The following is an 18,983-nucleotide window of genomic DNA, read 5'->3' as shown; positions in this document are numbered from 1 at the left end:
AACAATTACCTAGATTTTTCTTCTCTTAAGAGGATCTCCTTGCTGAACTGTCTACCTTCAACTGAGCTCTTCGAAACCTGTTTAATCTGATTTCTTTGTAACGTTTGACAATAAGGGCAGTGGTGACAACAAATTCATCAATGAGATGTTCGTCGCTCTCTTCACCCTAATCTGAGATATCTGAGTCGTTGATATGCTTCATCACTTCTTTTTGAGAAACCAGGGCTACAAACTTTTCCTTGCTCGAATTCTTCATGATGTCTTTACGAAGAGCTTTGGTCTCTTCTTAATTTTGCAGATTTCCAAATATGGAGTTAAGATCCATGGCATTGATCTTTTCACTATTCTTGAGGACATCAACGTGATTTTCCCAACTTTTCCCAAGAGAGTCAAGAAACTTTAGAACCAACTGTGATGAGTGCTTGATGATTTCCAGTCTACGCATATCATTAACCAAACAGTTAAACCTATTGAAGGTTTGAGTAAGTGACTCACCTTGTTGAGAAAAGAAATGCTCATATCTTCGATTGAGGTTGTTGATGGTTATGGCCTGAACTTCCACGGTGCATTCATAAGCCAGTGTCAGTGTATCTATCATCTCTTGAGCTAAATGACAATTCTGGATAATATGGTACACGTGATGGGGAAGAGAGTTTCCTATCATTGCTCTAGGGTTTACATCAAGATTAATCAGCCTCTTGTGATCGTCGTGATATCTAGTCTCTAATTTGTGCTTAAAGGGAGTAACATGAGAATTGTTGACCATAGGTTGATACATAGGAATGTGAGGACCTTTTTCAACAATTTTATGCATCTGATAGTCCATGGTTTCAAAACAATCATGGCTTTAGTTTTCCACATGGCAAAGTTTTGGGATTATTGGAAGTCTACATGATTCTTTAAGTGTATCAAAAACCCGCTCTGATACTGTGACAACTATCAAAATTCGAGTCGGTTATGGATTTGACTAAACTTAGTTGCACGAATAGGCACGACACATACTAGACTTAGTAACTAGAAGCTAAGTTATAACCTACTAGAAACTTGGAAACAATTAGAAACAATGGATAGTGTACTTAGATTTCACATTCATATGTGACTTCTATAGTTACTTTAACTGTAACAACTATTCAAATTCGGGTTATGCCTTGACTTGAACACCTTTTCATGAATCATATACACATATCATGCACTTCACCTAGTAGCAGAAATTAGGACCGAGTCTCGTAGGAACTTAAGTCAAAGTTGAAACTAGGACTAGTATACTTGATTCCTCAATTTCTCTTGAATCTTGAAACCACTACATAGAAATGCCAATAACCCGATAAAAATAAATTACAAACATTATTTCTAACTTGAATAAGAGATAGGAAACCCAAAAATAATTTGAAGTCTCAAAATTTCATTTTGTTTTGATATTTAAAGTTTAGCTTAATCCGAAAAACCCTAAAAACCCTAAATACCTAAATTTATAAACTTTAACCTAAAAAATTATATGAAAATAATTATGAACTTTACAATATCAATTTAAAATAACTAAATTTAGGGAAATATAATCAAGGAAAATAAAATTTTAGGTCATTACCAATTACCCTTAATTTATAAGACAAATACAATTAAACCTTATAAATGCACTAAGAATTTTTATAAAAACTAAAGATTATTTCATAAAAATGATTAAGAGGCCATATTTAATCAAATTAAAGCTTTCAAAGCCTCTTAAAACCCTCTCTCCCTCCAAGAAATTTGTCCATATCTCTCCCCCCTCTCTCTCTCTCTTACTTGGAAACCGACATATTCACTCATTTTCTCTTACACTTCACTCCACCACTTCGTCCACCTTCCAAGAAGACTCTCTCTCTCTCTCTCTAAACACTGTCTAAAATCAGTCATTAATAGCCTTTAATCTCGAAATTTTGAAGATTCATGGGTGTTCTTGAAGCTCAAGATTGGAGTCTAGGTAAAATACCTCAATCTCTCCGTCATTCTTCTACACTTTTCTTTAAAGTTTGTGACAACCGTCAAAATTAGGTCAAGTCAAAGTCAAACAAAGTCAACAAGTCAAAACCAATCGACTCAATTAACCCTTGTATATTAGGGTTTACACTATGTAATTACTGTACAATGTAATATCTTAATGAGAGAAACATCATTTGGAAAGTTCGTGTGTTGAATTTCCTAAGTAAACATTGAACCAAAACGATAAAACATTATTGCACACTCATCGGGAGTGTGTACGACACTAAAACACGGTTTAACGGGGTTTATGGACCTTGCGTTGCGAAGCCGGACACTCAAAAAGATCACAAACGAAACCTCTCTCAATCTCTTTCACTCAATCTCTCTCTATTAAAATCTCTCCCAAATCTCTCCCGAATCTCTCTCAAAAGTTACTTTAACTTTTTGTAATCATTTGGGTCATCTCGACCCTTAACCGGGTCAAAAACCACTTGAAACGGGGTAAAAACGGGTAAAATAACCTTAAGGAACCAAAACCCTCCTATTAGAAGCGAAAACTCTCATGAGAAGCCTCTCAGGACCGAAGCCTCTCAGGACCGAAGCCTCTCATGAGAAGCCTCTCAGGACCGAAGCCTCTCATTAGAAGCCTCTCAGGACCAAAGCCTCTCAGGACCGAAGCCTCTCATGAGAAGCCTCTCAGGACCGAAGCCTCTCATTAGAAGCCTCTCAGGACAGAAGCCTCGCATGAGAAGCCTCTCAGACAGCCCATGCGAGAGGTCTCGCAGACGGCCCCTTTTTACCGGTTTTTCGACTACGACTTCGTTTTAACTCCGTTTTTCATTATTTTAACGTGGGATTTTCACCCAAAACTTTATTTTATAAACTAAGGCCCCAAAATATATAAATCTCCAGGGTTTTTATAAAAATATATTAAAAGAATTAGTGGTTGAACTAATTATTGAGGGAATATTTGTTTTTCCTTAATTTATGGCAAAAGCAAACCACCACCACCTCACTCTATGATTAGCCACTCTTTCCCACTACCCCTTGTCACCTTAGTGGACCTTTACACCCATTCTCCAACTCTTCCCACGTTCTAAGAGCTGGAGAATTGGTCATCTCTCCTCATTCTCATTAACTTCTTTCATTCTACACTTAGCAACCAAAGAACACTCTCCAAAATTCTCTCATCTTTTCTCTCAACTTCAAGAACTTCAAGGCTTTCTCCAGGGATTTCTTTCTTCAATTAGTAAGTATCTTCATCATTCATATAATTATTACACTCCATTCTACTCAAATCATTGATATCTTACACAAATTCCATCTTATTCGGTGTTAGATTCTCGAATCATCAAGACATATTCTTAGTGTTCTTGGGTTGAACACTTCCTCTCTCTTACTTTCATCTACTGAAACCACATAGGGTGAGTTCATACCCCTACATTTACATGTTCTTCTTAAGTTTTAAGGGGGGGGGGGGGAATACAAGTAAAATCATCAAGAACACAATTAAACTTTTTCTAACAGATTACATCAGAAAAGATGGACTTCGATTACGGACTGTTTTGGTCAACTTAAATATTTTAGTTTTCAAAACCGTTCCAGGTGCAAGTAGTTCAAACTCTTAGCTTTAAAATGGCTACTTGCACATCTCCATATGATTTTTCTACAATTTATGGTGATTTTTACAAAACTGCCTATCATTTCAGAGGCAAACCCGAACCAGTCTGTGATTATGAACATTTTCACCTCTGTTAGAAATCACTAAAAATCATGATAAAATTTACGAACAAACTAGACTCATATTCCAAACTCTCAGAATTTGCGGATTTGGATTTGGAGCTTTGATGATTTTTCTATAAATTTGCTAAGAACAGTAACAGAAACTGTATACAACAAAAAGTTGCTGTCAATTTCATTTCACCTTGTAACATGTTGAGCAAGGTGTATATCTTTATGTGATTATATGTTATTGCAATATATGACATTTTATCTTAATATTTAGACACACATCAGTTTACAAATGGATTTGAACATATAAAATATAAAGAATAACAAGTGATTATAATCAAAGTACAACCGATACATTCAAACATTTAATAAACTATTTTGAATATAGTTTGCATACATTACTACGTACTACCCTTGGTTGATAAACTATAATAGGTATAGTTTATGATACATTACATAATACATACATTTAAAAAGGGTACATTTATACAAAGGATATTTTCATTAAGCAAGGTACGGCCATACGGTACCAAGTTTTCATAACACGTAATTCCGTTAATGACTTTATGAAACATTACATAACACATACATTTAAAAAGGGTACATTTATACAAAGGATATTTTCATTAAGCAAGGTACGGCCATACGGTACCAAGTTTTCATTACACTACACGTAAATTCGTTAATGACTTCTGTGAGACATTCGATTCAATTTACAAATAAGTCCTGTATTATAACCAGAGTCTCCTCGAGGGAGAGCGTGATACTTGTGTATAGATCTATATTGGGTCTGACAAACCCACACCTTAGCTGCATGCAACAGCTAGACCGATAGGTCTGGGGTGACAAATGTCATAACATTTCCGACGCCTGAAGAACGTCGTTTCAGGCCAACTAGGTCATAGCATGGTTATAATAACTCACATGTGGTATTAACAAACATATAATTTACGGGGATTTCACTAAAATCAAACGAGTTTATGTCGATTTAAACTTGCATTGTTTTACTATAAGGAACGAACACTACTTGTACATTTCGGTCTTTGGGTTTTAAGACTACATTTACACATTAAGGAAAATATTGGATTTTCTGGAACGAACACTACTTTTACAAGAAAAGGCTTTAATAAACTCACATAAAGTATTAATGAATATTAGAATTTACGGGAACTTCATTAAAATTAAACGAGTTTATGTCGATTTAAACTTACATTATTTATTATAAGTAAGAAAAGTTACTTATACATTTCGGTCTTTGGATTTAAGACTACATATACATTTTAAGGAAAATATTGGATTTTTCTAAAACAAATACTACTTTTACAAACGAAAGGCTTTTAATAATACCAAACAAAAGCTTATGAACTCACCAACCTTTGTGTTGACACTTTTTCAAACAACTTGTATTCTCAGGAAATCATTAAACAGGTAACCAAGTGCTTTTGAGAATGGGACGCTAAAGGCGTCTACTATTTCATATTTTGTCAACATATTGTAATTGATTCGTAAACATGTAATTCATACAATGATGTAACTTTTTCAATTATATATATGTTGGTTGTGTTTGCTTGAATTACTATTACAATTGTTGTTATGATACTATACATGAAGTCCTCCACCCCCGGACGTTTCCGCCATCCTTGGTTTGGGGGTGTGACAGATTGGTATGAGAGCACAGTTTATAGTGAATTAAGTATATCAAACCACATAAGATATACAAACTATAAACACAATTGGGACTAATAGTCTCTGATTTGTGCATTTTTCAAATAAATATACTTTTAGAAAATGAATGGTTTCTTATTAAAAGTATAAATACATGCATACATGCTCACATAGTGTCATAACTAGAAGAACATAAAGTAAAAGAAGAGGAGTTGTACATTATGGGTATGCCTTGGTATATGTAAATCAAGTCTGGGAAGGATATAGCCTGATCAACTATATCTGTCCGAGGAGTGACTTGCATATACTGGGGGATAGTCATAATGGGCAACAAATCTAACAACCTAACTACACCCTACAGGGAATACTTTAAGAATCGAATCTAAACACCTAAAAATACTATAGGAGTATTTGATGATACTATAACCAACTTATGTGAAAACTAAAGACCTCTATTAGTAGGCCTATGATAACTGAGTGCATACGCCAAGGTTATACATAATTGAAGATATTATAGACTCAGAATCTATGACTATTGCTCTACTTCCTGTTCCTTGTTTGGTTGTGGACTTAGAGTAAAGTCATTTATTCGAAAGTCTATTCTATCTCAAATTATGTATAACTGATATGCACTACGTGATTATAGACGTAATTAATAAGGATCACCCCTATAAGTAATTATAGGATTAGGCGTCTATTAATTATCTCTTCTATCCCTATTTTCGCACGAGCAACATGATGTGTAAAATTTTAACGCCCGTACAAAACCTACGTCTACCCACTACCATAACTCCGTCTCCAAGACGTTAACAGAAACACCAAGAATAGTTCACTAAAGTGCGAAATTATACATGTGTATATAAATGGTAAGGATATTTACTAAAAGGTTTATCAATGAAATAGGCATGTATTTTATTTCATTGAATCTCACTACTTGGTATTACAAACAATTTACAACTGGTAACTCTAAGATTCTTTAGGTGTACCTCGAAGTTATGTGTAATTAAGAAATGATTGACCTAGAAATGGTGAGTCCGCCTTAGGACCTGTTCCTTGTTTGGTTGTGGACTTAGGGTAGACTCATTAGGATCAACAGTCTAATAAAATTTTAATTACACATAACTGGGGGCATGTCAAGTGAATCTTAGGAGTGGATCAGACATGGAACAAATCACAAGATTATAATCAAGTTATTCCTACTAAATTCATAAGTCTATTTATATAGACCTCTGGTATAGAGTCGTCGGCGTAGTCGTGTCGGCAATCTAGAATATGGCTAAATACATAATACAAACTATAATACCCAAATTATACAAAATTTTCTGCATTAAAAATCAATAGACAAATACATAAAATGAAACTAAAAAGGGTATCAAACTATCAAGAGAAAAACACAAACAATGTAGATTAAAATCCACTAATTATAACAAAATGGCTAAGGATTGTTAAGTCCTCTCTTCTTATAAATAGCTTTGAAGCAAGCTTGCCTAAGCTTCTTTGTTCTTTCTGTCAATTCCATACCTGGCAATTTCTCCATCATCTTCTTGTGCCCTTCTAACGTCTCTATCTCCTCCTTTAATCCCAACTCCTAAATTTTTTTTTAAGGTAGATACAATATATTTTTCATGTGAGTTCACAAAATTTACAATGAGTTAAGTTTATATAAATATAAATCAGGAGATCGTAGTAAATCAATTGATTTGATGTGGCATATGCCTAGGACCTATGTTTAGTTATAAAGAAACTAACGATTAAAATTTTAGAAAATACCAAAACTACTTTGGTTACCAAGTGCATGAGTAATGTATAGAAGGTTATTATCATAATTTACCTTGGCATTTTCAATGAGGGATTGAAGGCTCTTAAGTTTTCTATGAGGCCATCTGTTTATGTTTAGCTCTCTGCATCTTTTCTTCAACACTGTTAAACTTATCCCTAGTTCCTTTGCTGCCATGATTATCGGCATCCCAAAATACTTCTCTATCTCTTCAAACTCCAATGGTCTCAATCTCTTTGCCACCTTCCGGCCACCGTGATCAGTGGTGGCAGCACTAGAACTACATGTAGCCTCACCATCGGATTTACAGTCTTCACTGAAACTAACCAATGGTAAATTACCATCCTCCCAACAATCCCATAAGCTTATATCTTCAAGGGGATCAAAATCGTGAAACTCATTTCTAGAAATGATGTTTTGATCTTTGTTAAGTTCTGTGGAAACGTTCTGATCGAGCACTTCAGGCAATTTTTCCGACAACTCGTAATCATGATGGTTGAGAATGTCTCCACTGCAAAAAAAAAAAAAAAAAAAAAAACTCAAGATAATCAAATCCAACACGATGAAAGACTCTTTTTAATCACTACAAATCCAAACCATGTTTTGATCAATGTCGACAAAATCACTTTTCTGTGCGTAAGATGGTGTAATAAGTGACGTTTATATATACCTGAAAAGATCTTGATGATCAAAGTACTGAAACCAATCGAGGTCATCTATGGGGTTTTGATGATCTGCAGGTGGATCCATTTGTGAGGGAGAAGTTAAAAGTCGCGGTAAGAATGTGATGATTTATATAAGTAAAGTGGGAGAAGTAATTAATAGCAAATTGTTGGGAATGCAACAAAACAAGTTAAGCACTTCTGAAAAATTGATAAATGATTTCGGTAACACTCGCGGAATATAAACTAGTGAAAATTACAAATGAAATGGAATATATATAGTCTATGATGTTATGGTTATTGTGTATCTAACAAATGAAGAGAAAATGAATATATATATATATATATATATATATATATATATATATATATATATATATATATATATATATATATATATATATTCTTTGAGCCGTAACCTTCTTCTTCAATTCACACACATATACGGATATGTTGCTGCAAATTATGACTTGTGTGCCTCATGCATTTAATGCATCACATGCCTACTGCATATTCTTGACTTTGAAGCTACGTACCAGTTTCCAATTTCCCCAGTAGCACAGTTTCATTAGAAAGTACTCCAAGTCTTCACACATGAACCAGTTAGAAAGTACTCCAAGTCTTCACACATGCAAATTATGACTTGTGTGTCGCTATAGGTATGTCGTTGGCTCTTGTTAAAAACCTATAGCGACAACAAGTCATCGTAATAGATTAAACCTGTGGTGACGACAAGTCGTCGCTATAGGTAACTAATAAAACTTTATTTTTTTAACCCCGAAAATATGATTGACAAAATCTATCCGACGAGACCCTCGTAATACCACTCGACGAAATCAAAGTTAACAAAAATCTCCACTTCGTGGAGGAACCAGTCAAAATCATGGATCGGGAAATCAAACGAACGAAACAAAGTCGTATTCCCATCGTGAAGGTCCGTTGGAACGCTAAACGAGGGCCTGAGTTCACCTGGGAACGCGAAGATCAAATGACACAAAAATACCCACATCTTTTCCCAAACTCTTGATGTCCCAGTCAAATGCAAATTTCGGGACGAAATTCCTTCTAACGGGGGGATGATGTGACAACCGTCAAAATTGAGTCAAGTCAAAGTCAAACAAAGTCAACAAGTCAAAACCAATCGACTCAATTAACCCTTGTATATTAGGGTTTACACTATGTAATTACTGTACAATGCAATATCTTAATGAGAGAAACATCATTTGGAAAGTTCGTGTGTTGAATTTCCTAAGTAAACATTGAACCAAAACGATAAAACATTATTGCACACTCATCGGGAGTGTGTACGACACTAAAACACGGTTTAACGGGGTTTATGGACCTTGCGTTGCGAAGCCGGACACTCAAAAAGATCACAAACGAAACCTCTCTCAATCTCTTTCACTCAATCTCTCTCTATTAAAATCTCTCCCAAATCTCTCCCGAATCTCTCTCAAAAGTTACTTTAACTTTTTGTAATCATTTGGGTCATCTCGACCCTTAACCGGGTCAAAAACCACTTGAAACGGGGTAAAAACGGTTTAAATAACCTTAAGGAACCAAAACCCTCCTATTAGAAGCGAAAACTCTCATGAGAAGCCTCTCAGGACCGAAGCCTCTCATGAGAAGCCTCTCAGGACCGAAGCCTCTCATTAGAAGCCTCTCAGGACCGAAGCCTCTCATTAGAAGCCTCTCAGGACAGAAGCCTCGCATGAGAAGCCTCTCAGACAGCCCATGCGAGAGGTCTCGCAGACGGCCCCTTTTTACCGGTTTTTCGACTACGACTTCATTTTAACTTCGTTTTTCATTATTTTAACGTGGGATTTTCACCCAAAACTTTATTTTATAAACTAAGGCCCCAAAATGTATAAATCTCCAAGGTTTTTATAAAAATATATTAAAAGAATTAGTGGTTGAACTAATTATTGAGGGAATATTTGCTTTTCCTTAATTTATGGCAAAAGCAAACCACCACCACCTCACTCTATGATTAGCCACTCTTTCCCACTACCCCTTGTCACCTTAGTGGACCTTTACACCCAATCTCCAGCTCTTCCCACGTTCTAAGAGCTGGAGAATTGGTCATCTCTCCTCATTCTCATTAACTTCTTTCATTCTACACTTAGCAACCAAAGAACACTCTCCAAAATTCTCTCATCTTTTCTCTCAACTTCAAGAACTTCAAGGCTTTCTCCAGGGATTTCTTTCTTCAATTAGTAAGTATCTTCATCATTCATATAATTATTACACTCCATTCTACTCAAATCATTGATATCTTACACAAATTCCATCTTATTCGGTGTTAGATTCTCGAATCATCAAGACATATTCTTAGTGTTCTTGGGTTGAACACTTCCTCTCTCTTACTTTCATCTACTGAAACCACATAGGGTGAGTTCATACCCCTACATTTACATGTTCTTCTTAAGTTTTAAGGGGGGGGGGGGCGGGAATACAAGTAAAATCATCAAGAACACAATTAAACTTTTTCTAACAGATTACATCAGAAAAGATGGACTTCGATTACGGACTGTTTTGGTCAACTTAAATATTTTAGTTTTCAAAACTGTTCCAGGTGCAAGTAGTTCAAACTCTTAGCTTTAAAATGGCTACTTGCACATCTCCATATGATTTTTCTACAATTTATGGTGATTTTTACAAAACTGCCTATCATTTCAGAGGCAAACCCGAACCAGTCTGTGATTATGAACATTTTCACCTCTGTTAGAAATCACTAAAAATCATGATAAAATTTACGAACAAACTAGACTCATATTCCAAACTCTCAGAATTTGCGGATTTGGATTTGGAGCTTTGATGATTTTTCTATAAATTTGCTAAGAACAGTAACAGAAACTGTATACAACAAAAAGTTGCTGTCAATTTCATTTCACCTTGTAACATGTTGAGCAAGGTGTATATCTTTATGTGATTATATGTTATTGCAATATATGACATTTTATCTTAATATTTAGACACACATCAGTTTACAAATGGATTTGGACATATAAAATATAAAGAATAACAAGTGATTATAATCAAAGTACAACCGATACATTCAAACATTTAATAAACTATTTTGAATATAGTTTGCATACATTACTACGTACTACCCTTGGTTGATAAACTATAATAGGTATAGTTTATGATACATTACATAATACATACATTTAAAAAGGGTACATTTATACAAATGATATTTTCATTAAGCAAGGTACGGCCATACGGTACCAAGTTTTCATAACACGTAATTCCGTTAATGACTTTATGAAACATTACATAACACATACATTTAAAAAGGGTACATTTATACAAAGGATATTTTCATTAAGCAAGGTACGGCCATACGGTACCAAGTTTTCATTACACTACACGTAAATTCGTTAATGACTTCTGTGAGACATTCGATTCAATTTACAAATAAGTCCTGTATTATAACCAGAGTCTCCTCGAGGGAGAGCGTGATACTTGTGTATAGATCTATATTGGGTCTGACAAACCCACACCTTAGCTGCATGCAACAGCTAGACCGATAGGTCTGGGGTGACAAATGTCATAACATTTCCGACGCCTGAAGAACGTCGTTTCAGGCCAACTAGGTCATAGCATGGTTATAATAACTCACATGTGGTATTAACAAACATATAATTTACGGGGATTTCACTAAAATCAAACGAGTTTATGTCGATTTAAACTTGCATTGTTTTACTATAAGGAACGAACACTACTTGTACATTTCGGTCTTTGGGTTTTAAGACTACATTTACACATTAAGGAAAATATTGGATTTTCTGGAACGAACACTACTTTTACAAGAAAAGGCTTTAATAAACTCACATAAAGTATTAATGAATATTAGAATTTACGGGAACTTCATTAAAATTAAACGAGTTTATGTTGATTTAAACTTACATTATTTATTATAAGTAAGAAAAGTTACTTATACATTTCGGTCTTTGGATTTAAGACTACATATACATTTTAAGGAAAATATTGAATTTTTCTAAAACAAATACTACTTTTACAAACGAAAGACTTTTAATAATACCAAACAAAAGCTTATGAACTCACCAACCTTTGTGTTGACACTTTTTCAAACAACTTGTATTCTCAGGAAATCATTAAACAGGTAACCAAGTGCTTTTGAGAATGGGACGCTAAGGCGTCTACTATTTCATATTTTGTCAACATATTGTAATTGATTCGTAAACATGTAATTCATACAATGATGTAACTTTTTCAATTATATATATGTTGGTTGTGTTTGCTTGAATTACTATTACAATTGTTGTTATGATACTATACATGAAGTCCTCCACCCCCGGACATTTCCGCCATCCTTGGTTTGGGGGTGTGACAAAGTTTTACAAGTTTCTTACACTTTCTTCTTCTTCTACACCATTCTTTATGAACATTCATGTCAATAGCTATGAATTTCGAGTTTGATGATGATGGTGGTAGGATTTCACCCAAGAACAACATGCATGTTGTTTAATGGTGAAATCCAAGGACCAAAACCTATGTCAAACCCTAGAATACTGATTTTTACACGTTTTATAGGTTCATCCACCTTATGCACCCAAGTTTTCCTTTGAAACATCACTATGAACAAAGTATGTCCATGCATGTTCTTCAAACTGTGATGCATGTGATGAACATCAAGTTTAAGGGCTTGATGATCAAAGTACATTGTTAATAGTACACGTAAAGGATTTTATTCATAGAAAAATCTAAATATCCTTTTCTGTTCAAAACAAAATTTTCTCAGAATCCCAGTAAGATAATAAGAGGATATGAAAAATCCCAAGAGTTGTTTTCATTTCTTTGATTTATTATAATTGTTACAAGAAAACAAGACCGTAAATCATTTAAAATACTTTCTGAGGTCTATAAATCCTAGATAAATTCTTGGATGACCCCTAAAGTAATTAATGGCCTCGAATTAAGTTTCATCGATTTTTGTTACCGTTTATTATGGTTTTTAATTTTTTTTTGTTTAGTTCCAATAAATCACAAAATCACTTTAGAGAATGTGAAAAGATTATCTATGATTTTTTTGCAGCTCCTACCCCATGTGGAATACTCAGAAAAATATTTTGGGAATTTTTCATAATGCATATCTATTTTTCCACGATTTTTTTTATAATGGACTAAAAACGGGAAAAACAGTTTTACTCATCCAAAATTCATGAAAATTTACCACAACACCTTATAACATATTAGGATGCTACTTAAAAAGTTTTATGATTTTTCCTTTATGTATGCTATTTCACTTCTATTTTCCTAAAATTAAATACACTTAAATCCACAAAATCGGACTCCAGTATATGAAAATCACCTTTGGTATTAGTCCTAGATTATATACACTGTATATGAAGTTTACAAAAAGTTTGGTAATTTACCTTAACTGTTTAATAATTATTCACGGATTAATGATTATTTAAGTGAATAAAACAAAGAAAAATAGCCAAACTGATTGAAAAATAACATTCATATTTTTCAAAGCTTCTATATATTTAATAACACTTGTACAAAAAGTTTGGGGAATTTTGGAAACTGTTTTCTATTTATCTCCATTTTTTCTAGAACAAATGCACAAAAATAATAAAATCTGGTTAAACTGTTTAGAAATCCATTTTCATATTTTCCCAGCTTAAGTATGTTTAATAATAGTTTTACAAAAAGTTTGGGTAATTTTGGAAACTGTTTTCTATTTATCTCCATGTTTGTTAGAATAAATGCACAAAAAATAATAAAATCAGGTTAAACTATTTAGAAATCCATTTTCATATTTTTCCCAGCTTAAGTATGTTTAATAATAGTATTACAAAAAGTTGGGGTAATTTTGGAAACAGTTTTCTATTTATCTCCATTTTTGTTAGAATAAATAAAAAAAAAAAAATTGGGTTAAATTGTTTAGAAATCCATTTTCATATTTTTCACAGCTTAAGTATATTTAACTACAATATTATAAAAAGTTTGGGTAATTTTGGAAACTGTTTTCTACTTATCTCCATTTTTATTAGAATAAATGCACAAAAATAATAAAATCGGGTTAAACTGTTTAAAAATCTATTTTCATATTTTTCCCAGCTTAAGTATGTTTAATAATAGCATTACTAAAAGTTTGGGTAATTTTGGAAACTTTTTTCTGTTTATCTCCATTTTTGTTAGTATAAATGTACAAAAATAATAAAATCGGGTTAAACTGTTTAGAAATCTATTTTTATATTTTTCCCAACTTAACTAAGTTTAATAGCAGTATTACAAAAGGTTTGGGAATTTTTATCATCTGAATGCTATTTTTCACGAATTCATATTGATATGAAGGCTTAAAAATTTTTAGAAAAATAGCTAATCACATAAAAAATTCAAGGGAATTTTTTTGGAAGACCTCTACTATAGTTGGAATGAAAATGTAAAGTTTGAAGTTTTTGGAAACTGTTTGATAACATTTTTGGATTTTAAGAGTTTGAAACACCTTTAAATATGTTGAAATACCCTCAAATAATATTACAAAATTCTAGAAAATAATATCCAAAATGGTCTTAATCACATGAGTTATAAAATTTCACCATTTCAGAAAAATTGTAACCAATTAATATAAAATCAATAATAAAACCAAAAAAATGGCATTTCTCTATATGCAAAATTTAGTATATTAGCGTTAGATTTCGACATAGAAACTCACTAGTGTGTATTTGATGTCGTAGGATCCCGGTAGTAAGGCGTTGGTGTATTCTGAGGCACCACTTGTAGAAACTTGAAACATTGTGAGTATTCATGTATCCCTTATTTTCGGTTTTTATGTTTTGGGGGTGGAAAAGCATGTCCGAAAAACTATTTATTGTTCGTTATATTTAAATTGATTTGTATCAAACTCGATTGCTATATTTTGCTATGTATGTCTATGCAACTTGAAACATGAGGATTTATCGTCTTAAGTCCCTTCCCTTACACTTTTCTCCAACCATTAACTCTTTGAACCAATGGTCATTATGGATAGCACTATTAGGAATTGACAATTCCTCACTCGCCCGATTGCTTGAGTGCATGATACCATATTAATCTATGGAACGATAAACATAGATCTTGATAGGGCATCCGTCATAGACTTGGTTGTGAACTCATTGTTTGCTCATATATATACAAATGTGTTACTTATTATAGCAATAAACTTTGTTTCTCATTATAACAGCGAACTTTTGTTACTAGAAACTTATTTACTTGTCTTAGCAAGGAACTTGTTTTCTCCTTGTAGCAGCGAACTTGTTTGCTCCTTGTAGCAACGAACTTGATTGCTCATTGTAGCAATAAAACTTGTTTACTCGTTTTAGTAACGAACTTTATTTCCCATGAGAATATGAATGTTGCATCTCATTTGGGAAACATACTTTATCTCTCATGATGACAACGAACTTTGTTTATGCAAACTTATTTACTCATTTTTGCAATATATTTTTATTTATGGAATCTTTTATCAAAACTTTGATTTCGATTAATGAAACCAATATTATATTTAATCTGTGAACTCACCAACTATTTCGGTAGTTGACCGCTCATTTTACATGCTTTTTCAGGAACTCGTCTATAAGATGACACTTAAGGACACATCACTTTTAGGAGCATTCACATGTATTGTATTTCAATTACATTGTAATTTCTTTTAAAAGTTGTTCAAACCCATTGTAAATTTATAATGTTTCTTAATACTATAGTTGGTGTTGTCTTTTAACTTTCGCTATGAGACCCTTTGTATTGTTGCGTCCCGTGTTTCCGCTTTAGCGGGGTGTGACAGAAATGGTTTCAGAGCCGAAGGTTATAGAGAATACTAGTTTTCCTTTGGAGAACCACAACTATAGCCAAAAAATTTCAAAACTTTTTTTTTAAATACTGAACATACTACTGGTATAACTAATTCGAGTACGCATTATTCGACTTTAATTAAGTATAGCCTGGCCAACTATGTTTAATTTAGGAAAATTAATGCAAGGCTGGAGACAGTTATAGTAGAATTATGTTCAAAATGATTTTCAACTTAAACTTTTGAAAAACAAACTTTTTCGGTGTGCGTATGGGCATTGCATATTATAGACATTCATCTAGGTACACTTAAAAACTAAGTTCACCTTATCATAATGTCTTTATTTAGAAATATTCTTATACATATCAAGTGTTAGGATAACTAGTTAGGTTATATCACTAGCCACTCTAAGAGCAATCCACTTGGTACCGAGAATGAGTATTCCTTGGTAGCTCTTGACTTTAGACGTAAGGTTATTAGCTAGATAGATACTAGTAATAATCCTATGTCGAAACCAAGACCAATTATACCTCAATACCTCTTCATCGTCTTCGTACTAGAGTTACAAATAGGAAAAGCGTTCCGATACCGACACGGATGAGAATTTTTGCATCGCGTAAGGAGGTGGATGAGTCGCCACTAAGTAATCACTTGGATACCATTGACGGGCATTCTGGATTCGACTCACGAGGATACACGGAGGTTTAACCCATTATTACTAATATGTGAGACCTTCTTTCTACGCTACTATTTAGCTCTAGGTTGTTTCCACCTTGAGCTTAAAACTTAACACAGGATATCCCTTTGACCCAAAAGATTTTCTTTACTTAATTCTTACCCTACCATATTTACTTCGAATATCCTAATTCAAGCACAAACCATTCCCCTTATGACAAAAACTTATAAGTCTTAGTTCAAGACCCCTAGATGCACTAGTGATTATTACAAGTATACCATCATCTTACACTTTCAAAATTACTAACATGTTTCACACCCAACACCATCCTTAAATTTTTATGCCTGATCAAACATCACACTACAATGTTGTACGAATCCTTCCTACAAATTTCGAATCCTCCTTCGAACCTTATTCTTTTCATACATTCGTTTGAGCCTTAGCGGCATTACTAACATTTCTATCGTTATAAAGGATTACATCCTCTTACGTTGTGAGCCAGACGCCAAACCTATAACTTAACCTTTGACCTTACAAAAGCTCGTGTAACACCCCGATTCACAGGTTTGAATTTAAAGCTTAATATGTATTCATTTTCAGGGCAACTCGACGAGTTGGGAGGCTCCGAATCGTCGTGGAGAGTATTTAATGGAACCCTATGTTTAAGGTCTACTCGACGAGTTGGAAGGCCCCAACTCGACGAGTTGAGGGCTGAACATGAAACCCTAATTTTCAGGGTTTTGCAACCTATTTAAAGACCTTATGACCCATTATTAGCCTCCCTCGTCGTCCCATCAGTCCAAAGAAAACCCTAATCGTGCCTATTTCCCCATTTTGAGTGTGTGTGAGCTTAAAGAGTGTTATTTGGTACTTTTCATGAAGGAGTGTGAAGTTGGTGGTGCAAAGTTGAAGGGAGAAGCTTTAGATCTGGGATTTTTAGTGTTGTTGCAACCATTTGGAGGTATAAAGTCGTTATCTTGATCATCCCTTTGCTAGATCTCTTCTTTTGAAAGTTTATGGCCATTATTAAGCTTATTTTGGGACCATTCTTGGATTTGAGAATGTTATGAAGCTATGGTTTCAGATCTGGATATCTCATGGCCTCCATGGACTTAAAGTCACCAACTTTATCAAGTCTTGGCCCTCCTTTATGCTCTAAGTCCCTTGATAAGCCTTGTTTGAGTGATTTAGCCCTTTTGATGCCATGCATGGACGTAAAGCTAGCAACTTTACGTGGTATTTCAGTCCTAAGGGGCCAGATCTATAATTTGGGGCTTTGGTTTCGCTTAGAAGTGTCTAAATGCCTTAAGACTAGGAAAACTCGACGAGTTGCCTAGCCAACTCGGCGAGTTGAGTCGAGTTTTCCCGCTTTCTAGATGCTGAAGAACTCGACGAGTTGCTGTGGTAACTCGGCGAGTTGTCTCGAGTTTTTCATAGTTTTCTAAGATATGAAGGAACTCGACGAGTCAGTAGATGCACTCGACGAGTTGGGTCAACATGGACTGTTGACCTTGACTATTGACCTTAACTGTTGACTTTGACTTTCACCATGATTGACCAAGTTTGACCTTGAGGGTATTTCGGGTATTTTGGGATTTTGATGAGGTTAGTCACTTGGTGATTGTTGGCAGTTGAGTTGGAGTTGTGAGTTGGGATTGATATTACCGGTTCAACACTACTTGTGAGGTGAGTTTTCCTCACTATACTAACAGGGTCGAAGGCACCAAGGCCGACCCTTTTGGATTATTATCATGTTTATCATGCTATGTGTAGTGATCTGTTAGATTCGTATCCTAGTGTATAGGATGATGCTATGATTGATGATCTGTTAGGCATGTATGATTATTGTATGTGCTAGCTAGCATTTGATATCTATGTGATGATGTGATTACGGGTGGGTTGAGGCGGTCCTGCTTTGTGCTCTAGCCCAACAGACCCAGGGCGACCCGGATAGATTGAAGGCCCATCGGGGCGTACTAGTCAGGCCGAAGGCCCGGAGAACGGTCCAGATAGGCTGAAGGCCCGATGAGGCGGTCCAGAGATGCTGAAGGTTCTAAGAGTGGGCCAGATAGACTGAAGGCCCGGTGAAGCGGTCCAGTCATACCGAAGACTCTATATGCATACTGTTTGTTTATGATATTGTTCTGTTAAATGGATTTGGTATTTTGAGGGAACTCACTAAGCTTCTGGCTTATAGTTGTGGATTTTGTTTCAGGTACATCAGATGATCACGGGACGGCGAAGGCTTTATCGTGCACCTCCTCGTTTTTCATGTTGTGATTTCTGGGAAAACTCTTATATTGGTTTATTTTGAAAACAATTTGTAAACAATGAATGGTTTTGAAATGTTCGATAAGTTTAAATTTTACATGAATTTTATGGATGTTACAATTTGGTATCAGAGCCTTGGTTTGAGTGAATTGGAGAAACACTCGTGTGAATCCAATTTCAAACTAAGGAAAAGATTTTTAAAAATGATTTTCAAATGGTTTTCAAAATACTAAAGGAGGATGCGAAGTGTATGTCACAACTAGGAATTCTGATACGTTGTAAACCCTTAACAAAGATAACATTATAGTTAAAGCTTGGAAAACATGTATGATGCTTGTTCAATGATCACAAAATTCCATCAAATACTCTACACAAACATTCAAGTAGTCAACAAAGGTTGGAAACCTTTAAAAATCCCGGTTCAAGTCTATTTTGGAC

At 34.4% G+C, this 18,983-nt stretch overlaps 1 protein-coding gene across 1 annotated transcript; it reads right to left on the bottom strand.

Moving 5' to 3' along the window:
• Positions 1-286: 286 nt before the first annotated feature.
• On the bottom strand, positions 287-826 carry LOC145131716 (uncharacterized). Its single transcript, XM_079066374.1, has one exon. The coding sequence runs from the start codon at positions 824-826 to the stop codon at positions 287-289; it is 540 nt and encodes a 179-aa protein (XP_078922500.1).
• Positions 827-18,983: the final 18,157 nt, after the last annotated feature.

Source organism: Lactuca virosa, chromosome 8, assembly GCF_052849685.1.
Source record: "Lactuca virosa cultivar CGN04683 chromosome 8, Lactuca_virosa_CGN04683_v6, whole genome shotgun sequence".
In the NCBI taxonomy this organism is placed as follows: Eukaryota; Viridiplantae; Streptophyta; class Magnoliopsida; order Asterales; family Asteraceae; genus Lactuca; species Lactuca virosa.
The sequence above is the reverse complement of the archived record's forward strand: the minus strand, read 5'-3'. Positions and strand labels throughout refer to the sequence as shown.

Bases quoted from the DNA above. Each gene is read 5' to 3' on its own strand.
- LOC145131716 (XM_079066374.1), bottom strand. From the start codon at position 826: ATGGACTATCAGATGCATAAAATTGTTGAAAAAGGTCCTCACATTCCT.